At 36.7% G+C, this 26463-nt stretch overlaps 1 protein-coding gene across 5 annotated transcripts in view; it reads right to left on the bottom strand.

The window, feature by feature from the left end:
- The window catches only part of RGS7 (regulator of G protein signaling 7), a 248123-nt gene that overhangs the window by 37233 nt on the left and 184427 nt on the right, over positions 1-26463 (bottom strand). For all 5 annotated transcript variants that reach the window (XM_074863227.1, XM_074863228.1, XM_074863229.1 and 2 more), the window contains exons 6-9: positions 21284-21335; positions 9078-9142; positions 7127-7203; positions 6902-6983 (exon numbers count right to left, since the gene is read on the bottom strand). In XM_074863227.1, coding sequence (XP_074719328.1) covers positions 6902-6983; positions 7127-7203; positions 9078-9142; positions 21284-21335 — 276 coding nt within the window. The remainder of the gene's footprint in view (positions 1-6901; positions 6984-7126; positions 7204-9077; positions 9143-21283; positions 21336-26463) is intronic.

Consider the following 26463-nt stretch of genomic DNA (forward strand, 5'->3'; position numbering starts at 1 on the left):
CAATAAACCTGATCGTGTCATCCACTAGAAATATATTGATGTAGAAATGATGAATTCTTGATAAACTACAGAGAAAAGCATAAGCATTTAAGCGTAAGTTAAACCCACTATAGACAGCCCCATGTGAAGGACAGAAAACTTGTCATTTGAACGAATTAGTGAAATCAATATTTAACAATCCTTTATTCAAGGATTTATTTGAAGATCACTGATGAGTATCAAAATAGCAGTAGTTACACTATTGTTCTGTAGCAAACTTAATCAAAACATGGCAAGGAGTGCAATTAATGCATAAAAGTTTAACTGTGTGTTGTTTCTCTTGTTTGGATGAGACAAATGAGGTTCAAAGACCATTAGACAAAGGAGATACATTTGATCAATTAGTTTGACGAAGCTTTAATTGTGTTTGCAGCATGGTAAAACTCAGATGGTTTTCAAACTAAGAGATGGGAAGTCTCACTGAGCAGAGAATTGAGGATCACTTAAAATTTCAAAGATTTTCAGCATCTTTCCAAAAAAAAAGAACCTACGCTGTACCAGTTTCCTGTTTATACCTATTTGTCTTCTCAAACTAGAGTTCAGATCTTTTCCCTGAGTAGTATCAGACACACAAGGAATTCCAGTGGCTGTGCAAACCAAGGACCTGTTTGGAACAGGAGAAAAAGATATAGAGAGATTTTCAAGAAATATAATACTAATAAATTAAACCATAAAATTAATCCATAGGAGATAGAGCATCTTGAATCTTGACAGGGATGCTCACATTCTCACATACTTCCTTGTTTAAGGACAGATCTAGTGCAAAGCTGAGCTTTCACCTTAGGATAACAGGATTTTATCATATTGCTTTAAAAAAAAATTCTTTTAGTGGTCTGTGTGTCAGAGAAACACATAATAAGCAAAAGGCATATGAAAAGGAAGTTGAAATTTAACTTTTGAGACAAGTCATATGAAACTAAACTAGAATCTGTACTAAAGAATATACTACTGCATGGAAGTTATGCTTAATTATTTTTGAAAGTTAATTTAATTTCTAAGTACTCTTAATTTACAATGGACTATTTTAGGTTCGTAGGTTTGTAGTGATGGGATTTCAGAAATTATTGTACAAAAATTAGAGCCATTGTATTTATTCAAGTGGTGCTTTGGTAGTATTAATTTTAATTAAAGCTGTATTAATGTGCTTTTTTGTGTATGGGAGGATTCCAGCATCTGCAACACTGTTGCATAAGAAAACCTGTTAAATTTACCTGGTTTGTTGCTCCTATGCTAAATACTCAGAGTCACTATCGCTTTCTCAATTTTTTTCACCCCAAAAGGCAGGAAACTACTGTTTTACAGATTCCATAGAGAAGAATTTAGGTTATTCACTTAAAAAGAAATGACAACAGGAAAGTCCAACCACATGTCTCTGAAAATGTTGATGGTAAATGTAGGTGACATTTAGAAACTGATTATCTGCCTTTTGACTTAGAAGAAAATCCTTGACAGAATGCTTTGGATTAAAGCAGTAAATTTATTTAATTCACAGAGAAACAAAAATCAATGTATAAAAATTCCACTTATTAAAAAAATTCCTTATCCTTACTACTTCAGCTTATTTTTCTAGTTGCCACCAGAACTGGGTCTTACTAAAAACCACAGTGTTATCTCATTTTTCCATGTCCTTCCAACATCTCATCAGTTAGCTATTTCATATTTCTGACCTTTTCATAAACCTTAGTTTTAACTTGAGCACTTTCAGTTTGTTGTACTGTTCAAGAAAGCTGGCTTCTTTTTCCCCATCTGTCCCACCTTTATTTAAGTATCAGACTAAATAACAATGTTAAATAATGAGTACAATTCTTTCATAAATGTCTTAGTTAGCTGGCTAGCTATAAGGTTTATAAATATCTGCCTCAAAGAGATGCGAGTATGGACCATAAACATTATAACCATTTTCTGAAAATAAAGAATTGTACAAGACTTTGTTTCATTACCAGCAGTGCAATTATCTGAGACTGACAATTGCTGCTTTGGCTGCATTCCCTGTCTGCCAGAGAGGTAACTGCCTTGTAAGGATATACAGTGAAACAGGTGCAAAAGACAACATGAAAATTGTATGTGGATACATCACTAGAGATGTTGGATGGCATGATTCACATTCACATGTTTAAAAACTTTCTGAAAATATTATGATAAAGCAGACAGAATTGTTCTCTGGCTAAACAAGTGACTGGCCCAGAAAAGTCTAGGATTTGTAACATGCAAAGTGTGAAATGAAGGATTGCACCACCTTAGCCAAGTTAAATTCAGACTTTTGCTGAGTCTTTGAGGCTGTTTTTGAAGGACAGGATGGAAAACTCATTAAAAACAAAAGCAATGAAAGAAAAGAAAAGGAAACCCAGAACAAATAACTGCAAGTATCTGCTGCATGACCCTAGACACCCGGTAATATTACCTACTGTCTCAGATGCTGAGGGTCATGTTCAGACCACATAAAATGCAATTTTAAAATATAAACAGATAAATGAGATTAATGGAGATAGAATCACATAGAAAAACTAAATATAGAGAGAAGCAAACAGTGTGGGATGTGTGACAAGGTTTAAAAAATAAAAAGATTATTGTTTTCCTTGTTTACTACTAGGAAACAATAGCATGAAACCCCTAAATCCAGAAATCATGCACATTTCTGAATTTTACATCATCAGTGAATTATCTTAAACCCATGCTTGCCTTTAATGTTGCTGCTGTCCTTACCAGATATACCTACCCTGGATACTTTGTCTTACTGTATTAATTCACACAAATATTGGTTTTGTTTTTCATAGAATCATAGAATCATTTAGGTTGGAAAAGACCTTTAAGATATTCAAGTCTAACCCTTATCAATATTTGCTATTCAGTTTTTCCACAGAGAAGCAAGATGACCACCATCATTCAGCAAACCAGTGGTAGCAATGGGAATAGAAGTCCTGTGGATCAAGTTTCACCAAGCTACGAATGGCAGAATGGAAGAACTGGATCACACCTTGACTCATGCTCATGCTTTATTAAGTCACAGTTTAATTAAACCATAGCCAGAGTTTAAACTTCGGAGAGGGACACATAACAGTGTAGTTCTCTAGCACATTTTAGAAACCTGTTGCAGATTTCCCAGCTTCCTTTTAAAAACAACTGCACACCAACCTGCTAAATATGACTGCCATACAACCAACATTCTGACTGATGACACGGGTCAGAGATTTTGGAGAAATTAAAAGGTTTTTTTCAACTTAGTGTAGTTAAGAAGTATATAGATGACTTTCAGGAGAAAAGGATACTTCCTCCATTATCTTCTGAATTAATCTGAATCTCAATGAGTACCCAACAGGCCTTTATTATTAATTTCATTTAAATTACATTTATGTGTAACTCAGGAAGACAAGTGAATTGTTTGTAGCAAGACATGAGCTGTCCTTGCTCACTACCTCAAAGAACTTTACAGTAGCTGCAGCTACTCTCCTACTGTATTTGATGTGGGTTTGAGAATGTTTCAGGGGATTTATTGTTTTAGTACCTGCTTGTCCCTTTTTAACAACTGTAAGATTATGGGTTTTAAACAGAGATAATAACTCAGGAAAGCTGTGACTTCTTTTATGAAAACTTTAATCAGGAACATGACATTTCTTTTCAAACAAGAGCAGCTTCTTAATTTCTTTTGCCTTCTTTTGACTTCATCATTTTAGCTTGATTTGTTACTGCTTTTTGACTAATGCCCTAATTTTCCTAACCAATTTTCACTCCATTCCATAGTCTGTTATCAATAGTGGTTTCAATATTATGAAAATTATACACTTTCTAGGCAAGTGGAAAGAAAAGCAAGGCTTTAAAGATACATTTACTCTGCCATCAAAAAGAGAAATGTGTCCCTATATGTGAATAATATTAATCTCAGACCTATGTTAGGTACTGGCTATACCTTAGAAATAATAGCATGGACTTTATCCTAGGTCTGCTCCTCAGGGTCTCAAGGGAGTTTATAGAGCTCTCCCTGACACACATTTCCATGGTTTTACTATGATTGGTATCTGAACTAGTAAGATTAAAAATTGTTCAGGAATATCTCTGCAGGCTGCAGTACTGACAGTTGAAGCTCTCATGCTCTTCCTAACTGCAAGCTAAGATCTTTCTACATAAAGCAGCAACTGGAATTTACAGAAATGACGGAGAGTACACTCCACATTACACTAAAATACACACCAAAAAACCCCCCAAAACATATATAGTGAAAAATAAATATTGGAATCAAAACCAATCAGATATCAATGATATCAGATATCATGAGGTATCAAAACTGACTCTCAAAATAAAATTGAGGAACAGGTGACAAATTGAAAAAACTGCTCTCCAAATCCACTTTCTCTGGTTCATCTCCAAGCATCATCTCAGTCTGAAAATCTAGGAAAAAGTTGTGGGCACTAGCCCACTAGGCAGATGATCAAAAGTAGTAGCCACGATAACCTTCAAGCATTTGTCCGTCTCCAATCTGAAACCAATCTTTTAGGGTCTCTGTAACCACCTGCAGGATTGACTTTGACTTGGGACCTATAAAATAAAGGTGCTTTTTGAGGCAAATGCTCTTTACACATCAAACCTTCGTTCATTTCCTTTAGTTTAAACTTATCCATCACAGTGACATTTCTGATACCCAAATCATGCTCTTTCTGCAGCTACACTCTCCTGACTTCACTGTCATATAGCTGTTCTTTTTTCATGTCTCCCATTCCTGTAGTGCACTGTGGTACTGTCCTTTTGGACTAATGGCTTGCTTCTCTCTTCTATCCCTTTCATCACCTTAAAGTATCTCTTTATTGAAATAAAATGCGGAGGTAACATTCATACATTATATTCTACATGCAAAGATTCTGTAGCCAGATAGGTAAAAAATAAAGCAACTAGGGACCAGGACACCTGCAAAAAAACCCTGAAAAATACTTATTTACTCACCTAAACAAAAAAGGCAAATAATGAAATATTTGGTTCTCAAAACTCATTTTCAGTAAAAAAAAAAAAAAAAAGAAGTGGGGTGGATATTGAACAATATTGTCACTGCCACTAGCCTCTGAATTTTTATTAAAAGATGAAAAACTGAAAATAAAAATAAGCATTAACTCCAGATTCTTATCCAAACATTACCTAAATTTCCAAAATTACCTTTCCAGATTTGCAGCAACATTTCTGTGAGTTTTTGTTGTGCTTTGGGGGGGCTTGAAAAGCCAGTAGAAATTGTAATTAACTCTAGCATCACCTTCCTCTTTTCAGTCTTTTCCTCTTTTATTTTTTCTTCTTTTTAATATAAGCTTCCAGCTTTTACTGTGACATTAAATTCATAACTATGTTTTCAAAATGAGTATTTAATGAACTAGTGAGAGGAGCTGGTTAACCACAGTATGAACCTCTCCATTCTTCTATTTATATCTCCTAAAGTCAGGAGTCTACACTGCTGACTGTAAGACAGTCCTTTGCCTCTGGTATTTCCTGGGTATGTCTAAAGCCAGATTAAAAACATCTGCTGGACCAGGCAGATTTATCCACAGTTCAGCCAAAGCTCTTAATCAGATTCAATTTCCTCTTGTCCCGGTCCCTTTAATTCTCTCCTTATTGTCTGCCCATATCTTAACTGAAAACTTCAACAATTCATCTTCTCTTCCAAACCTGGAAATAGCATCTCATTCCCAGATTCAAACCTTAGATCCATTTCTGCAGCTAATACAAAAGCTGTCTGCACCTTCAAAGATCTCAGGTCCATAGAAACTTTCTGTGTCTATTCTATATGTGGCTGCCATCAACATCAGATGGTAGATTGTTTTCTGTCCTCCTTCCTTATTTTACGCCAGTGACTGGACAATAATGTCCCAGTCTTCTTGCATCTAATGGCTGTGGTTTGAACCTTTCACTTCAAATTATTTTCTCTACCTGATTTTCTAAATCCTACCTAAAAATCCATTTCTTCTACCACTCTATCAATTCCACAGTCACAAATGTAAGATGACCATGTCAAAGTTCATTATTTTTCATTTGAAACTTTCTCACTGTATTCACCTCTTTTACAGGTATCATCACCTAATTTTACTTCCCCAGAACAATTAGTTTTAGTTAAGTATCTTTTCCCAGGGTCACAGTGAAAGATATAGTCCATATTTGGTTTCATTGATAATGATATGAAACTCTACACAGAAAATGAATGCTTAACTGCAGAAAAGGGAAACAGATCTAATTCTGTAGTAAAGCAAAAAAGTGTGATTATTGAGTTCTAACAGTTTAATTGGAACTCTTATGACATTTAACTTTCTTTCTCAAAGTTTTAGCTCTCAAAGGTAGATTATATAAGAACCATTCTTTTTTTTTTTTTTTTTAAATTTTGTTTTAGAAGGACTTTGACAAGGAACTCAGATGAATCTTGTTTAGACAGTGTATCAATCCCACAGCTCAAAGCCAACGATATCTAACCTTTATGTACATTAAAAATAGTTTGGAAATGTGACCAGAGTGAAGTTGAAAGGCTCAGCAAGCAAAAAAGCAGATTAAAAAAAAAGTCAGATTTATTTAAAAGTACTTTTAGCTATGTGGATAATTTTGGCTGTGTGACTCATACTTGGGAAACCTTTGAGTTGGTAATAGTCAAAGACAGGTATCTTCTGATTCAAGAACTGACACAACAAATCTATTCACTGAAAACCCCAAACTGAATGTGTACACATCAGCAGTCTTCAATATCAGAATGATATAAACTATAGATCCTGCAAAAAAGCAAGGCAGGCCCCAACCGCATGCACTACAGCCCTTTTACTTGCTCCCAGGCTACCCCAGTGCTCCACAGAGGCTAACATTTATCAGTGGCCCCGCTCACAGGCATAGCGGCCCCACCGGCACTCACCACCGGCCGGTGCACATCCCAGAATGCTCGCTCCTGGCTGTCAAGAATCTTCCTCTCTATCTTGTCTCTCTTCTTGTCAACTCTATTGATGTTATAGGATATTTAAAAGAAACAGTGTTAATGACAGTAATTTTAAACATAAGAAGTGTCTAATCACTTTTTTCCTCCCCTTCTCCCTTCAAAAAGCATGGAAAACCAAAACTCCTTGTGTTCAAAGGAACTTACTTTGCTTGTGCTTCGGCTTGCATAAAAATAAACTCCCATTTCCGAGCAAATGCTCTCTGTAGTCTGGCCAAACTCTCCTGAAAACACATCACAAGTTTAGTGGGTTAGGTTGTAAGTTACTTACTATTTAATAGCTTTTAGCTTATCTTTGCCCCCTTCCCTCGTTGTCGTCCCTCCCCCCCCAGATGTAATACAATTCACGATATCTGTGCCAGTGTAAATGTACCTTACTTATCTGATATAAAGTCTTTGCTTGACACCAACAGGACGGAATACTAGATTTACCTACTTTTGAATGCCCCGACTATTTCTGTTTTGAAACTGTGATGACAAGCGTGGATGCAATCTTCAGCAGAACATGGAATTTCTGAAGCCTTTTTATATACTGGATGCTGTCTGAGTAATTTTGTAATAATACAAAGAAACATTCTTGTTTTGAAAGTACCTAACACTGAAAGATAAGAGCAGTACTTTCCAAACTGGATGATCCACATGACAATTCCCATCAGTCATCTCTGCAAACAGTTTGCATTGAGAAATGTTGACTGCCTATCAATTTATTTAAAATACAGTAATAAGAAGCTATCAATATTTTAGTAGTATAGGAATCTTCCAAGACCTCCACAGTTATCCCCATTTTAAAAAAATAAGAGACTATAGTTCTTCACTACTGTACAGGAAATGTATATATCCTACAGCCTACTAATAATAACAGGAAGAAGATTTGTAAAATCTTAGCAAAATTCTTTCTTCCAGTGATGCTGGAACAGCTTCACTGTCTGTAACAGAGCTTTTCCAATCTCCCCCAGCTTAAAAGGCAGCAGTATGCAGTCTGTTAACATGAAGAAAGCCAACGTTCTTCTCTTCCCCCAAAAGACCCCAGTTACCTTTGTGCATTGCTTTTACTGAGACTAAATGAAAAATAGTCTCTAAACTTCCTAACAAAAAGTGTTGCTTTAACTGTATTTCTGTGCATTGCAAATGTATCTCTACAACATACTTACTAAAAATAAAGACTGCAGAGTGAAGAGGAGACTTTCTAGAGATCTTGTCAATACCAGTAAAGGCTCTTGTGGATTGTATACTGGGGGTGAATTTTCTACTCCATGTAAGTATAAAATTATGCATACCCCACAGTGCAGTACACTGAAAAGCAAGCTTGTGCCAGAAGAAGCAATAAAGTGTGTCAGCATGGTGCTGCGGCTGGTGTATTTGGCATGTTGAGATCCTGGCTGACTATCCTGATATCATGTCACAGTAGCACAGCTGGACAGCTTTCAGCACAGAGCCAGGGCTGTTCATGAATTTTATGTTGACATTTTCATGAAAAATTCAGGAACTTTTTGGGGGGATAGAGATGGAATTCAAGACATCTCTCTCCTTAGCGAGTGCCATCCTCATCAGCTAATCAAACTCCCTCGTTCTCTGGCTCTTCCTGGCCCCAATTATTTTACCTTGCCTGGGGCACAGCACAACTTTCAGGGAGTGGGAAGTGCCTCTGGTCTGATCCTTTTGCCTCTCATCTAACCGATGGAACAAGGGCTCAAGCACCAGCACCACTTTAAAGAATGAGATTTTTTTCTACAGCTACCAAGTGCTCTTGAAAATGTTGCCAGAGATCCTTCATTCAAACCTTACACAGTGTAGAGTACAATTACTTTCAAACACTTGTGGTGTATCTGGGATTTAGAACAGTTATTTCTCATCCTGGCATGGTGATCTGAGCAGAGTAAAATTAGAGATGGACCAAAATCTCAAATTTTGCCCAGGTAGCCTTCACTACAGTCTCTCAAACAGCATTTATGACTGCTGAGCACTGACAGACCCTCATGCTGGCAAAAGTGGATTACTAATAAATTTTCACACATAATGCCTATAGTTCTCATGCTTAACATTATTTCACATGCTCATTAGGCCCAGCAGAGAAATTTACTTTTCCCCAGGTACTTACAGCTTCATAGTCTGCTAGCTCTAGCCTTGCTTTGTTTTGCATTGTCCGCTTGCAGAGGTAAACAGCTAGAATAGAATAAAATAATACAGAATTTGCTACTATCTCACAAACACAGCAGAGCAGAAATCTAGACCCTTCATCTCTATTTTACTGCTAGCTTTTTTTGTTTTGATTTCTTCCTCTAATCCAAAAAGCTTTAAATATGGGATCAATGCTACCAGTATTGTAATTAAAATGATGGGTCAGATACAGAGATTCATTAAATAATTATAAAATCTGCTTTATGCAACAGACATCATATACAAAATGCATGAGATACTTGGGGTGAGGTTGTTTAATGGCCAGGGAACTAGCACATTAAAAAAAAATGGCAAAAACATTTTTTAAACTATGTGTATATAACTCATAATGTATAAGAGTTTTATCAGGAGCTGCTGCTATATTAGTCAAATAGGTTTTTAAGAACATGTATACCCAGTGTTATTTTACTTTATATTTAGAAATCACAAAATTTCAGTCTAAGAAGATTTCAGCTAAAAATTACTTCCAGATAAAATTCAAGTCTCATACAGATTAGTCTCCTATAACCAATATTTAAAACAGAAAATAATGTGAGACCAAAAAATGAAAAAAATGTATCTTGTATTAGACATAATGAGAAAAATATTATTTAATTTTTTTTATAGATCAAAAATCCTTCAGCAGAGCGGTTCTGCCTCCACGTCATTCAGAGCAGAATCTTAACAATAAAATGAAATACTGACAGCTAAATATTGAAAGGATGCAGGGATGAAAATGAGACTTAAGACTGCATAAACAGCACAGTGGTTTGCATCACACTGCTTGATCCTGAATTCTTTATGCACTCCATTACCCTTGAATGAAGTACATTTCCAATAGACTTTATTTAGCAACAAATACTCCACATCAACTCTGAATATTGTACAGCTTCCCCCACCAGAAAGACAATGAGTGTAGCACAATTCCTTATTGTGCAGTATTTACCCACTTCATAACTTCAGAGCACCTGCTCATGTGTGAGATTGAGGAATCTTTTGATCAGTGTAGGTGAGAAAACCTTTATCTATGGTCTCTACAATCAGCAAAACGATCCCATAGTTACAGGTTATGGTTAGGAATCTTCCTGCTTCCTGACTGCCAGCTTTTCCACTACAGGAGCAAAGAGAAATAACTTCACATAGGAACCTAGCTCTTGCAGTCACTAGGAAGAAGGAAGTGCTTATCTTATATAGCTTTGATTTTTAAGGTAGTCAATCCAATTATATTTTACAACTCCATGGAAACATTTATTTCTGACAAGTCACCTGCAAATGCACTCAAACCCACTCCAGTGGATGCTATTTCACTGGAAATTATGATGAGCACTTCTAATAATTACAGCTGCAGTTACAGGTGTTACTTGATGTGAAATGAAGTTGTACTTTAATGCAGTTTTTGTCTCTCCCCCCCCCCCCCCCCCAATTTGTGCACATTATCTGGTCTATTTTCTTTCATACTTTTTCACTTTCCACTCCCATAAGAGTTCTATTCCCTGAAGTCCCACATCTCTTCTGGTTCCAAAGCAATTTATGTGTCTACAAAATCTACAGATACAGACACAAATCCACATCACACAGCAAGTATAGCAGACAAATAGTTTATATAGCCTCAGTTTCCATGCATTTGGCATGCATGCTGAAATGCCACAAAAAGACGAGGGGATAAATTCTGGACCCTTTTTACTTAGGTTGCATCCAAAATCAGTACAGTGATCAGAGAATACTGGGGAGAGAGATGGCCTTTGTCATTTGGCTCCTTTTCCAATGCAGCATTTTCCTCTCTTTTCCTTCAAAATCAGTTATTTCATTGAACAAGAAAAAAAAATAATCCCTAAAACCCCTGAAAATATTAGAAATAAAATACATATTTAATAGGAATATGTAGACAGTTTTGTTAATTCCAGAGGCCAAATTTTATCTAGTCCAACCGGTCTAATACCACCTGAACAGAAACAAAACAAACTCCCTGTTTTCTGCACTTAATTAAGCCCTTGTAAACTACATTCTCATGGTCCCTGTATAGGCACTTTTAGTTAGCTTAGCACTTCCTTGAGTCCCACTGTGGGCATATTTGGGGATTAGCATCTCCTATCTCTGACAAAAATCATTGCTGCAGAGGTGGCTGACTGTCCATCCTTCTGTCAGGACAGGTTTTAACAGAAATGTATCTTCAGATCACAGAGTTCTCAACACTGGCAAAACAACCACCAGGTCACTGAGAGCAGGAGAGAGGAATTAGCTTGCCACACTATTAATCTAATATTGTGTCTAAGAAAACTCTTGTCTTCACTGTGTGACTGTACTGCAGTATTCTCCCTGCAGGGTTCTTTTAATGACCCTTTTGCTCTAACTCCATAGCTAACAGTTTATATAAAAACGTTTGTTTTTCATTATGAGCATAGCTTAGCCAAGACTCAAAAAAATCATGTTTATCCGTCAGACTTTTTCCTCTGGAATATCTAGATCCCCTCCCCTTCAGGAGCCTAAAGGTTGTAATACCCGTGGCTTGGATTCTTTATGTCAGAAATGTTTCTACGTGTCAGTGTGGATAAGGCAGAATATGTCCAAGAAAGATTTAGTTATTTGGGGAATACCACGTATCCACTAGTGTAGAAGAAAATAGTCCTGAAGGACATTCCTACTCTTTGACTCAATTTACTGCCATTGCTACGTGCTAACAATTGCATCTTTATAATAGAAGTGCATGTTTGAGGATCTATTTAAGAGCTAACTGTAGTCACACAAGAAGCTGGCAGCAGCTCGGGAATTTGAGTTCACCAGTTCACACTCTCATTAAATTCTTTGGCTTGCCTGTAACAAAATTCACTAGCACATTGGAAAGCAAAAAGAATGTGAAAATCACTTTCGTTTTCAGCCAGAACATTTGAAGACACAGAGAAAAGAGGTTTTGTTCTTCTGACTTTTAGAGTAATGAGATCTGAAGTGCAGATACTCCCAACTTTTGCAGGTACCACTCCTTTTCTGCACCAAAACGTGTGTGAAGTAATTGCATGTGTCCAGTAGCCTGACCTCTGGGAAGGATGTCAGTCAGTTTGCCTCTCAAAGCAGTCATGAGCCTTCAGCATTTCGGAGAATGACAGTGTCTGCTTTTCTAATCCTATGATGAGCTGTCAGTGTTTATACAGCTTCATATAGAAGTACAATCTGCAGGAAGGGTCTCTAAGTAAAGGCTCTTCCTTTTCACTATATAGTTCTCTATTTATCTACCCCATAAAGGTCCCGGTCAGGGCCCTCAGTACACCAAGGAGCTGTAATTGCCCTGAGCAGCCCACCCAGAGTCTCCACTGAGGCCCCCTGCACTCAGGAGGTGTGCTTAAGCCCAGCTACTTCCCGTGGCCCCAGCTTGATACACCTCTAACCAGCCCTGTAAATTACCAGCTCTGCCCTGGCTTTCTGGCTTGACCTTGGACCTTCCTGGTCACTTAAGACTTTGTCAATGAGGACATTGCTCCCACCTGCACTGTTCCCACCCTCAGCCCTCGTTTACCTTCCCCTGAAGAGTTACCTGCTCTTGCTGCTCCCTGACAAGGATGCTGAAAAATGCTGAATATATGGATGAACGATATGCAAGGAACAGGGTCTGATTAATAACCTCAATTTGCTAAATATGGACTGTCACAAACACTTTTATTTTTAGAGCCAGTGTATTCTGATGGATTTTGCAATCAACATAATTGCCTCCACTAAAGTGATTTATATATTAGATATTGTAGCTTGTGCTTTAGAAGTGACTGATTATCATGAGAAAACAAATTTGCCAATAATTTTAAAAGCAATATTAATGCACAACATTTCATAATGAAAGATGGTCAGTGATGTTTCTAAATGGGCATTTGAACCACAAACCAGTACTAAAACACACTTTGATAGCTGTGCAGTAAATACAGACTACTCACTCTTGAAAATTCTGTTCAGGCATTCACAAAACGTGGGCAATGTGAGAGCTTAAAGTGAGATTGCAAAGTGTTCTAGTGAGAGTTGCATGAAGAGGGTGTCTGGGTTTTCCCTCTTGCAAGTTTTTAAACTATTACACCCAAAATAACCCATTTTCATGGTTAGCTAACTTTGTTTCCTATTCTTGACTGTTCACTTGTACTTGAAAGCTCCTAAGAAACCTATATAGATTTTTTTTCTTAAGATCATTGTGATAATGACAGGTTTCATTCTAGAATCAAGAAACTGGACTGAGTACATGTTATATTACACATACTTACTGAAAAAGAATAGAGCTTTCACCCAAAAGTTAAATGGGGAATTTAAGTTTGTTGCTAAACAAGGACTAAATCTTCCATCTCACCACAGCAGAGAAAAAGCCTCAGCTAAATTCAGTGGACGTACAACTGGATCTCTGAAGACCACAGATAATGCCAACTACACATCCACCACCATGTACACAAATGTAAACTCTTTACATAATTGTCCCAGTGCTAGTGGTGTTAGAGCTTGATTCAGCCCCAGATGGTAGGCGTAACTTCCAGTGAACACTCATTATCTCCACTGAGGCCAGATTAAATTTATACTCTGTGTGAGTCAAAATTCTGGTTTCAGAGTCAGCATGTACATGCCTAGTCAGTATTTAAAGAGCAAAGAAAATAGAAGGTACTGCAAGGTCTAAGGATTTCAAAGTGCCCTCTGGGCAGACAGAAGTTTTCCCTCCATATGCAAGTGCCTGAGTCAGATGGAGAATTACAGGACAATTGGCACAGAATGTGACTCAAGACAGAGAAAATGAAATCAGCTATCTTATTTAAACATGGGGATTTCTAGGGCTATTTATACCATCTTTAGGTCACTTCTGCTTTTATTCAGTAAAAAAAAAAAAAATAATTTTTGCTCTTTGTAACAGCTATTGAGTTTCACTTAGTCTTAAAAAAAAATAACTTTTAGGTGGACAAATGGGTCACCAATCAGCCTCATGTATCTATAAAAGAACTAAACCCTTTAGTAAATGCTAATAACATTAAGTTAGAATGAATACCATGATAGCTTACATGCACTAAATTGCCAAATGGTCAGAAACATGACTTCTGAAACATTCCTCCCTTTCTTTACTTTTTACTCTTTGTTCACACTATTTCTATAATATTTAAGGAATGCAATTTGATTATAGATATAGATGGCTAGAGGACTTTCTTACATAAACCAAGGGCAAGAAAGAAACCAAATTTCAAACTACTAGAGAGCTCAAGAATTAGAAAAAAGCAAATTCATCTTAAACACATAAAAGTCCCCAGATGATGTCGGCCTAGGAAAGTCCTGCAGGATGACAAAAAGAAGTATGGAAGAGAGGTCACCCAAGCTATGTAAACTGTAGGATGAGATAAAGAATATCTTGTTGTCAAATCTAATTTAAAATTTCATCTGTTGAATTATTTCATACTTCTTGATGTTATCATAATGCTTTCAATTTGCATTCAAGAACTTAACACTCTGCTTTGGCACCAAAAAAAAAGGCTTTATACCTCCTCTTACGGCTCTCAGATTTAAGGAGGACTCAAATGCACTTGCTAAATAGCTTCTAAGAAGAGGAGGTGCAACAAATCCAAATACACTGATTTCACATAGAAAGCACCGAGGGCATGTGCAGTGCAAGAAAAGGCTGAGGATGTCAGAAGATGGAGAGCATTTTCTTCTAAACTGCAAAAATCAGCTACAGGGATGGCATCAGAAGGTGGCCGCTACCTGACAAAGTAGGCAATTACTCAGCACCCACCTGGAAAAGGGCTATCAGTGGCAAGACAGTGCATGACCACAGAAAAAAGCATTTGTTGTCACTGCTCCCTTCATGGCCTGAAAGCTATAATTTCCACATTGATAATGAAACAGACAAACGTGTTTAGTTTACTCAACACCGTAATTTGAAAGCAATTCTGAAAATTATGAGTTATGTTTATAAATCTCAGAATTTATTCTGATAAGAAATTTTGTCTCTATTTTTAGGGGACCTACATGCAGATTAACAATGTTTTTAAAGTAATGCTTTTAAAATAATGCTGCAGAAAACATGTACTTGGGTCAGTTACCTTTTCATACATGTACGTAAAAATGCATTGGCCAAACACATTTTCCATATTTCACATATTATGGAAATAAGTTACACATTCATGGAAAGGGTAATTCAGGTAACTACAAAATTCTGAAGTGGTGAGCTGACTGGAAAGCATTTTCAGGAAATGTCTCCTGCTTACAGAGCCCTCACTGTGGTGGTTTGTCAATGGCAGAATTAGCATGGATCAGAACAAAATTCAGGACATGCTTGTTGAAGTGGGACTTTCTTTTCATCATTTATATGACAGAGATAGCTCCTAATGAGTGAATTATGTAGCTCTGCAGAGAAATACATAGGGATGTGAATTCAGAGTGGAAAAAGATCTTGTAGATCACCCCTTCCATCTTTCTGCTAATGCAAGTCTCTTTCCTAAAGCTCATGGAATTTGTTTCTGCCCATATTAACTGGCCCCAGCCACATTTTCTTGAGGGACTATTCTCCTTGATAGACTGTACTCCTCAGTTAGTCCTGCCACCAAGATCTTAGTCAATATATTTTATATATATTATATGCTTGTCAAAGCAAAGTCACTCAGTTAAGGAACCACAACACAGTCCTAGTAACAATTTAGTACATTACTTGAGTCTTGTGGAAAGTGCCTGTTTCTTACTACACCTAGAAACCCAGCAAATTCTGAGACACTTTGAGACAGGTCCTTAAAGCAGGGATCTCTATTAAGGACTAAGAGGATTGCTTGCAGGAGTCATTGCTGATGTGCTGTAACACTAGCTGTTGAAAAAATGGAAACTGGGCATCAAGATTCAAGGTTCTAGAACTGCAGAGATATATAGGAACTACACTATATTAGTAAATTTCTCCTCATTCTCATGGCACATATTTTAACAACTAATTTTTTATTCATATCTAACAATTCATCTCAAAGAAAATGCTACTCTGCTACCAGTTTTGCCCCAATCTACTGACTTTTATTTATGGATTGATTTCCAGAGATGCTGAGAACATGCAGTTTTCCAGCAGAGTTCAGGTACGGGCTTAATATTTCTCATACACAAATCACTTACTAATACGCTGTTGCCAAGGGAATCCTGCCTGAGCATTTGGGCAAAGAAAGTATATAATGCACCTTCTGTACAGTTCTCCTTCTAGCCAGTTACTCCAAGGAAAAGGGTACAGCAAGATGAATGAGAGAAAATTCCTTAACTATTCAAACTTTCATAGATGGATCTGAAGCTAAGCATATAAAATAAGTAGGCAACAAACTCTAAAGAGAAAATTATATGAAAATGTTCAACATGGGAAAAACATGATACAGGATTGCAATTACTTTTTGTGTACTATGTACTCTAGCATGACTGCAAGTTTGGCAGAGGAAAGACAGATGAGCCAGGTATGATAGCTCATGTTCAGAATGGAGCAGCAGAGGCCGAACAGAGAGAGGTCTCCATCACTTTACTCTTAAGTGATAAGAAGGTATCATTAGGAAGAAAACTCTGTATGAACTGACTTGTTAGCTGATTATCAAGAAAAAGGACAGACTTTTATTTTCATAAAAATGCTCAAGAACATCAGCTATGAGACAACAACTTTCACATAGGAAAAGTAGATTATTTCCTTATTTCACTGTAACTCAGACTGGATAACAGAATCATGAATATTTATAGAACTGCCACAGAAGTTTACAGGCAGCATTTATCCAGACAGAGAGCTTACACTTTTAAAGGGAGCAACTAATTAAGGATTTTATTTTTTCTGTAACTGCTCTGATTTCCTAGAAGATTGCATTTACAGCACATGACTTTACCTGGAAGGCTACTGAAAATATGTACATTTTCAAAACTTGTCCTTTTTCACAGCAGCAGAATTTAAGAATTTGCTTCAAGTATACAGAAAAATAATCTCATCTAGCATCATTTACAGACATACACAGTCATGTGCTCTTACACTCATGTTGCATTATCAGTTATTTACTGTGTTCTCCATAACCTACCAAGATTCTGCAATCCTCCTTCATTTTTAACTCATTTGGGAGAAATGCACACACATAAAATTACAAGGCTGAAACAGCATCCTCTTGCAACTATATAGATGCAGTTAACTATTGTCTTCTAGTATAAGTCCAAACCTCCTTAAGTAACTGTGGCACTTTCAAAATGTTATTCTGTCTCTCCTTTGAACATTTTTAATATGCATTTAACTGTAAGAAAATGTTTGTGTGTCACAGACACTTTTGAGTCTAACCATCAACAAAAGTGCACTACAGAAAATGACTAAAAATTATTAATTTTTCTTCATATCTTATATATCTGAAATTCTTACAAACTGCAAATATTGTCATGACTATGTTCATTTGTTTGCTTAGGGTTAGTCTTGAGCTCTTCAAACACAAAAATAATTGCTATTTTGTTGTGAATGGAATTTTTCCCTAACCTTTTGTATTTCTTATCTCAAAAAAGAGAACAGTAAGGAACTGAATTCTTCAAATTTGCAACAGCTATGAGTCATTAAACTTCCAAGACAACCTGACGAGTTCCATGAGAACTGAGGCCAAATGCATGTGAAATAACAATTTCATATGTGCCATTATATTTGCTCTTTCTGAGATGCAATGGACTTAACAAGTCTCCATATTTAATTAATTCTTAATGACATGAACTGTTTTTAATCTGCCAGAAAAAAATTCTATCAGTTACATCTGTAAGAAAAGAGAAGATGATTACAGGTAGGTTGCATGCTCATCCATTAGCTGCATTCATTTCCGGAGTCAGTTTTCTGAACTGAGATCCAATTCTATTTGTCAGAAAACTAAATCATAATTCAGGAACACGACTTAACTCACAGGAAATGCAACGAGATTTGAACTGCACTGGCCTTAAAAATTATTATTATTAGTAGTAGTAGTAGTATTAATGTGCACACTTCTTTTCATTAATAAAATCCCATTGAAAGCAATGGGATTCTACACAGAACAACATGTTCTGCATGGGTGGAGATGAAACCTAAGAAACTGCCTTTTTAGAAATTATTTTTAATTTGGGGCATCTCTCTTGAGATCCCTTATAGCATGATTTTCAAGAAAAAGTGAGGGAGATTTTCAGCCCTTTGTGAAAATTAACAATTTCTTAGTAACCTCAGAATGATCAGATGGTCAATATTTTGATAGTTGCAATCAAATCCAAAGGCTACATGATTCCACTCTGACATACAATAAATTAATCCAAGCCCTCTTTTTGCCACCAAGACATAGCACTGCACTATAGCTTTATTACGACAATAGGTCTGCAATTTCTTGACATTTTGGAAGATTTTGTTTTGATGTCTCTTTTCTCCACATTTTCTTCAGATAAATCTTTTTAAATGAAAATATTTGATATCACAAGCTCACATGGAACAAGAAATTATATTTTAGAGAAGATATTCACATATTATAAAAAGATGTAAAGATTATTTGTTCCTGAGCTAGCTCTGGTAATAAATGAACACATGCAGTATGTCAATCTCATTTAATTCCTAGTTTAAGATTAATTATTTTCCTGGCACTATGCTACATTCTGAACAGTAGCCCAGCTATGGGTGAGGAATAGTAAATGGTTGGGAGTAATTTTTAAATTAAAATTTTAGTGTGTTTTCAAAGACTTGTAAAATTAGGTCAATGATGAAGAAAGCGGTTTGCTTTGTTAATAACTTTGATAAAGGAAGATTACAGAGAAAGCCTGATTCTTGCTGGCCTTGAGAGACTCCTAATGCCTGGCACAGTCATTACTTTTAGGAGGTCCAGTTTCAAGCTTGTTCAGGACAAGTTCATGAAGAGGGAAGCACTGCACAGCACCATAATACATGACAAGTACGAAATGCATCCGCATATCTGTAATAACATAAATTCTATTTATTGTATTTTCTAGGAAGTAAGAGAATTGCTGTGAAAATCTGCAGAACCTCTTTGGAGTGCATTTGAGGTGGAATTTATCCTTTAATATCCTCAAATTGTTTCAATCCTATTTTAGATTTATTTTGGATTCTTGAATATTATTTGTTTGATTCTTCCATATTCCTCTGATGACCATTGTTTACAACAGTTATGTAATCCTTTCTGAAAGCACCTGTATTCAGTTCTCCCCTTATCTGCCCTCTCTTTATATTCATGGAAAGGTATCGGAAAAAAATCCTCAGGCCACAAGGCAAATACTAATTTCTGGGACTGGGAAGATGCTAACCTAGTAAGAACACTATTGAAAAGTTGTCTTAAAAATTTATTTTCCTGTGAATGCTCTAGCATTAGTCAATTCTGGCAACACACAGCCACCTTAGCTAGATCTAGTGCAATGCTCTGACCCTGTTGCATGGGGGAGCTGCCCATGGGTTTCTTGGAGGCTTGCACCTTCTGCTCATGACTCGGAAGGAGCAATGAGATGGCAGTGTTGGGGCTTTCCCTTCCTTCACCCCTGTGCAACAGAAGAGCTTAAATTCACTAACCGGAACATATTTCACAGGTTTTATAATCTCAAAAGCTCTCAAACAAGCACATTTACTGTTAAATAAAGGCACCTTCCTGCCTGATGAAGAAAGCGATCCCAAGTTTAATTTTGTATTTCTGGCATGCAAAAACTGGACAGATTATATAAGATTTCTATTTACTGACTAAGGTATGTAATTCATTGCCCAATCCAGTGGTCAGCTGCTACTAGAAAGTTAGTGTCTCCTAATTTAGATTAAAGGATGTAAATGGAGACTTTCTCAGCCTGATCTCAAGTTCAGACCTGTTAAGTATATATTTATTTATTAAAATCCCCCTGGTAATGTAATACACATTACAGCTGAACAACTCAGTGTCGCTTAAAACCATAGTAAATTACTTTCTGATCTTTAACATATTAGGAGACTATACTGAAGCGCCCCTCTGAGAAAAGCAAATAACACTTTCACGAAAAGGGAAAAACATTGTAGTAAGTGGTAAATCAAGCACTTCTCCTTCAGCAACTAATTTCCTCATATGGAGTGGCTAATCACTCAGGTGTGGTATGAATTACTCCTCTTCTGTAGCTTTTGATAAATTTTTGCTGAACATTTTCAAATCTCAGTATTTTAAAGAAAGATGGACATTTTTCTCCTTTACCATTTTCAAAGTCTACCTTGAAGGCACTCAGGTGTGCTGAGCATCTCAGCTTGAAATTGTTTTATTTAGCAATGTATTTGAAACTAAACTGTGTCTGCTGCAAAGGAAGGAAGCGTCTATTGGAACCATCCATCCCTGTGGTCTTCAGCTCCCAAGAACTGAGATTGAATCCATATTACAAGTGAACACACATCTAAATTTCCGAAAAGCTGTAAATAGTGACTTGCAAAGTCTGAGTTGTTAAAACGGTAAGCTATCATGTACATGCTTAGTTACCTAAATAAGTGACATGGTCTTCAGATGTGCTGAGTACTTACAGTCTGGATGAGAATAAACAGGAGACTGCTCATAGATAATCCATTTTCTTTAAAAATTAGGACACTATTTAGTATACAGAGGCACCTAATTTTGATTATAAATTTTATGAGGTTTTTGTAATACTTTACTACTTCTTATCTTCAGATTTTCCTAAGTACACCTCAGTACTTACAATATGTAATTTTTAATAAAAACCCAAGAAACAGGCAAATAAACAAGGTATTTTCCAATATAGTTCATATTATAACTATATTAGTTTCCATAATAAATACTTTTCCAAAGGTGTATATCAGAAATAAGAGATCTAAACTAGGCACATCTTTGGGTCTGAATCTATTGCACAACCATCAATAAAGGGTCCTCTGCTTCACTGAGACTTTGTTCACTGTAAATAATTACACTTTTTGGAGAAAACGGAAGATGTAAATGGCAAGGTAGGTTTTGATGAATTTTGAGGATTTTTTTTCTTCCTCAGATCAACTTCAAATCTGACTTTAATAAACTTTTATCAAACTTTGAAAAAGGTAACAACACATTCATTTCAATATCAGCAATTCTTGCACAGGAATTATATGACATATAATTATGTTTTTAACAGTGGGATGATTAAACAAGACAGACTGTAACGATGTGTTCAATCATACAATACATAATTCCGGAAAGAAATAGGAAAGATTTCTACACTGACCATAGTCTGTGTTTTCCGGCTCCCAACAATTTGATGGCCAAAAATAGGGTGTCTATAGACAAAAAAAAAAAAAAAAAAAGCAGGGAACTCAAGTTAGACAACGCAAGCATTATACAGCCCTTGAATTGATATTGTTTTTCAGACTCAATTTACATTTTTGGTAGAGCTATTATATTGTTAACTTGACAATTTTGAAATAGGCATCAAAACAGAAAATTACATTTGTATGCTTGTTTATTGCACTAGTGTCAGAATGGCATTGAAAAAGAACAAAGTGTTCTTTTTATTCTTAAAGTTAAGGGAACAAAACCCACAAGGTTAGGTAGTGAGGTTGTCTTTTTCATCTTCCCTAGCAACATACCTCTCACATGTCCTGAAGAATCAGTTTTAGAAGGTGAAAAGACAGAAGACACTTTGGGGTACATTCAGTTCTTGATTTTGGAAAGTTTTCATTAGTATATATTAATATTCAATACTCTTTCCTAGGAGTTATTTGTTTAAAAATGCCACTAAATACAACCTGTTTTCACAAAGTTATCAAAGTTCTTTTTATTTTTTGAAGTCTATCTTTTTTCTACGTGTTTACCAATTGTGATTTAAAATGTGATTTTTTTAATGGAAAGCCAATAAAAGTATCAATAACTAGTTCAATACTATGCTTATTAAAACTGTGCTAAACGTATTGTTAAAATAATTCACTTCTACCAAATGAATATAAGACCATGTAGGCATTTTTCATACAAATAACTTAATTTTTTAAATGGTAACTTTTTGTTAAAATGTAAAGGATTATAGTATTTTGTACATAACACATTCATATATATATACACACATACAGAGAATTATATATTATTTGAGCAGTTGAATTAATCTCATTAAATATGTGGACTGGTCTGAGTGGTATTTCAAAACACAGGTGCTTCCTTAGGAAAAACTTCTGCTTTACTCTCTGTTTATTATTGGTTTTTCTCAAAGATCTCCGAGCTGCAAAAAATGGAAACCTCTCCTGCTGCCCACTTCCCTCAAAAATTGTTTTAATGTTAATCTGGAAACCAACAGCGTTGAAGGGTGACACATTCACACCGATTGTCAGGTTAAATATATATTGTGACAAATCTCTCTGTTGTAAAAATGACCAATCAGCTTTAATAGGAGCAATTTAGAACTTGATATTTATCAAGCAACACCAATGAGTTAAAGGATAAAAAGAAACTATCACAAGCTAACTTCAAAGGCTGAGATGTGTTTCTTGGAGACTGTTCTGTGCTCTGTAATGGAGCTGCAGTAAGTCATTATCCTTTCAACTATTCCTTCACAGTGCCACTGAAATCAAAGTGACCAGTATAAGGACAAATGGAAAGAAGAAGAGGAACCTCTAAACAATGAATGTCAGCACTCAGCAAATCCTGGAGAAGCAAGAAGCTATAAAAGTAACTCAATAATGTCAATCATATAAAGCATAACCACCATTTAAATATACAGTTTCCAAATTCGGGAAGGGAGAATAGTCCCTCCTTAGAGGCATGGACTGTATCTTGGGAGAGGCCCAAGAAGAAAAGCACAACTACACCATTTTACCATTTTCTTGCTAACAGTAATTTTAACCTCTGTTTACAGGTTCAAGCTGAGCTCCTGGAAAATAGATGCAGTGAGGGTTACTTTTTGAAACCATATATGCTCAAGCAGACACTGAGCCGAAACTGGCTGGGGGTCAGATTTTATTTAGGGAGGAGTAGCAGTTATGGGGGACGATAGCTGGAGAATGGTGCAGGGGAAGACCCCTTTCAGAAGTAGAGAGAGCGATTCTTCCAATTGTGGGTATACTTGCTGCAAATTCCATATTAAAACTCCTCATACATACTTAGGCTTTTTCTTGACAAATTACATATACTCCCATCCTGGCTGAGATTAAAAAAGAAATTTTGTCTTCTGATTTTGAGCAAATCTCAAAATTGCTTCTGGCATTCTTTTCACATCAGGCTATGAGGAAATACTATATATGCATGACCATATGTTTATGATGTAAGAGAAGGACCCTGTTGTTTCATACATAAATGAAAAGCTACCCTCAGCCAGCAAGAACAGAGCAAGAAATAGTTCTGAGAGGCTCTTGAAGAATTATATCAATGAAGGATAAATCTGATATTACTGTTCTCAGCATTTAGTTAAAATAACACATTAAACTTTTATTGGATCTTGCACAGCAGTGGTGGAGAGTGGGCACTAAACAGACTATGGAAAAGGGGGTAGGATCTTCAATGCTGTGAAATGTCACTTTAGCTCACTAGGAGGCAGAGGTGGCCAAGGCTTTTCTGAAGGACAAAAAGGTGTGTCCCAATGGCAGGACCTGCTTCTAACAGAGGGTCTCAGTTCAGACCAATGCCCAGAAGTGTGAAAATGCACCGAGGACACTTTTTCCTTTCCAAAGTTGAACAAAACTTTCAAGGGAACAGATAAAATAGATTTTGTTCCATTGGAGAATACCTGAGCAAGACTTTGCTGGTGTCTGGTACTTGGAAGGAAAACAACTGCAGGATGAGACTGGTATTCTGCAAAGATGAGCACAGCAGCATGAGGGCCAGCAGGCTCAGAAAGCAGGCACAGGAGGTCTCTCAGGAAAGTAAACTGAGGGACAAAGAGATGGGAGATGGCAGCTACTGAAAGAGACCTTACTAAATATCCAAGTACCTTTAGAAAGTGCAGTGACAGGCCAGTGTAACCACACTGGCAATCTCCAGTCAGCTAAAAATTAAAAAGAGATCATGGAAAAAGCAAAAATTAATGCATATGTTACTAAGGATGAGTCTAAGCCTCCCTGCGCCATCATGCCTCTGGAGATAAAAGAAAAGTTAAAACAGAGCATGAGTTTTAATTAGCAAAGCACACAATACATCATAATAAAAGGTTTCAATAATGTGTTATAAGGTAAGCCCAAAAGAAACCCAAAAGGCAAACATTACAATATGAGAAAGGGGTTCAAATAACAGTTAGTACAGATAAGTACAGAAGACTATTAAATGCCTTGCTAGTTTGAGTCTCCAGAAGGAGGAAGACTGTGTTCAGATAAAGGTCTTTCTGCTCAGGGAATGACACACAGGTGTGAGCTCTCCTTGCTGATGCTCTGAACTGGACAGGCACAAGCTGCCTCTGAACTCAAGCTGTGACCCTGCCTGCGTAGTGCTCAGATGCATTGAACAGGACCTGCTCGGAAGTACAGCTCATCAGCTCCAGCACTGCAACGTGGTCGGAGCTGGCCTCTGGCCAGCTGGCTCCAACTGGGAGCAAAGTTCGTCTGCCTGCAATCAGCTCTGCGAACATGCCCAAAATTAACTTTGACATGAAGATAAGACTACAGGGCAAATTACAGGGAAAAAAAAAAAAAAAAAAAAGGGAGAGAAATATTTATATGAAGTCAGAGAGTTCAGGTTAAAGGCCTGATGAAATTCAGCACAGAACACTTAAGGAATTATTGTGTTTTGATTTGGGTAAACTGTTTATTTGTAGAAAACAAAAAAGCCTCACCAAGCTAAGGAACGACTCCTGCTTCCTCAGCACTGTGAGTTATTTGCACATTTAAATATTAGGATGAAATTTTTGCTCTGGTACTTCTTTTCCTCCTCTCTCTCCAACTCTATAGTACCTAGTATCTAACTGGCAAGGGTTATCAAAAGGATTGGATTATCTGCATGATGTTTAAGCGCGTGCAAGTTACCTGATGGGCAAGTTATACATGGAAAAAATATTCATTCAAGTAACCTTTGAAACATGGGCAGTTATCTAAAAAAAAAAAAAAAGTCACATAAGGCAGAGGAGCCTCAGAAGACTACAGCAAGGGGAAGATCTACCTTTTTCAGAAAAGGGGAAAAGATGAAATTTTCTGTATTCTAATCTTTCTAGATCTAATATCTAGATCGAACAATGGTAATATACTATCCATTTCTGGATCCTTAACAGCTAAAGGTTATTAAAGTTTGGATTTTTCAGAAATATATTAGGTCACTGACAGTGTAAAGCCCCTAGTAGATGAGAAATAAACAGTAGATGGTGTTTATTTTGACCAAGGCAAAGTCCTACATTACTGTCTTACCATCAAGTAAAGAATTATGGTATCACCATAAGATATGTACTCAAAAGCAGTTATAACTGCTGGTAAAGTTGTATTTAAAGAGCAGATAACTATTATTCACTTTCAAAAAAGGAAATGGCATTAGTGGGTGCAGAGACAAGGAAAATTCTCCTAAAACCAGGTACAAAGTAAATCTCAAGCAACCTCACTCCTGGCTGAGAAAAGACCCAGGGAGAAACCTTATCACAAGGCTCCCACAATAGTACAATTCAGTTAGTAGAATGATGTAATAAGATTTTGGGGAAATGTGTATCAAGGTCCCTTGTTCAGGTTGGCCCACAAGGGCATCAGGCAGCCCCCTGCCTGTCTCCGTTCTTCAGGGACATGCTCTGAGTGCATCCCTACTGCTGCCAGCTGCAGTCCTTCTCAGCCCCAGCACCTCATGGGCTCCTGCCTGTGCAGAGATTTATTGTCCCAACCTCTGCAATCAGGCAAGTTAACATCGAGCTTGCACAAGGTCCCAGACAGAAATCCCTGGAACCTCTGACTCCAAGAATCTGATTTACCTACAAATGGAGTCTGAAGGTTACTTTGTCCCTTAGATGTTACAGACCTCAAAGAGTTTAATGACATAACATGTTACTATAACATATGTGCTGAGTTTACATCTTTCCGCTTCTGTTTCAAAAGTCTCTACGCAATTTCACAGTCCAGATATTTAATAATCCCTTAGAAGAATTTGCTAGAGAGGTTTTCCACGAAGACTGATGGAAGAAGATTTGCCTTGTTCAATAAGGAAAGATTAGGAAGTAAGAAGAGTCCGATAAGATCAATCCTGGTCTCACAGAATGAGGTCAGGAATGAGAATAGGACATCTCTGCAAAGGAGAAAGCTTCCTGCTCTCATCTGATCTAAATCTCCCACAGCAATGCAAGGAGGCTCTGCCCACATTAATGACCTTCTCTGTACCTGGACTATTCAAAGAAAGCTTGGTTTAACTATTTGTTACAACTCACATATCCTGAGTACACTGTAGAAGAATTACAACATCCCTTGCAATATCACACATTTCTATAGCACAGTTATATAATCAATGTGTCTTGTTTCATGATCT

The sequence above is a fragment of the Strix uralensis genome, chromosome 3 (genome assembly GCF_047716275.1).
Source record: "Strix uralensis isolate ZFMK-TIS-50842 chromosome 3, bStrUra1, whole genome shotgun sequence".
Taxonomy (NCBI): domain Eukaryota; kingdom Metazoa; phylum Chordata; class Aves; order Strigiformes; family Strigidae; genus Strix; species Strix uralensis.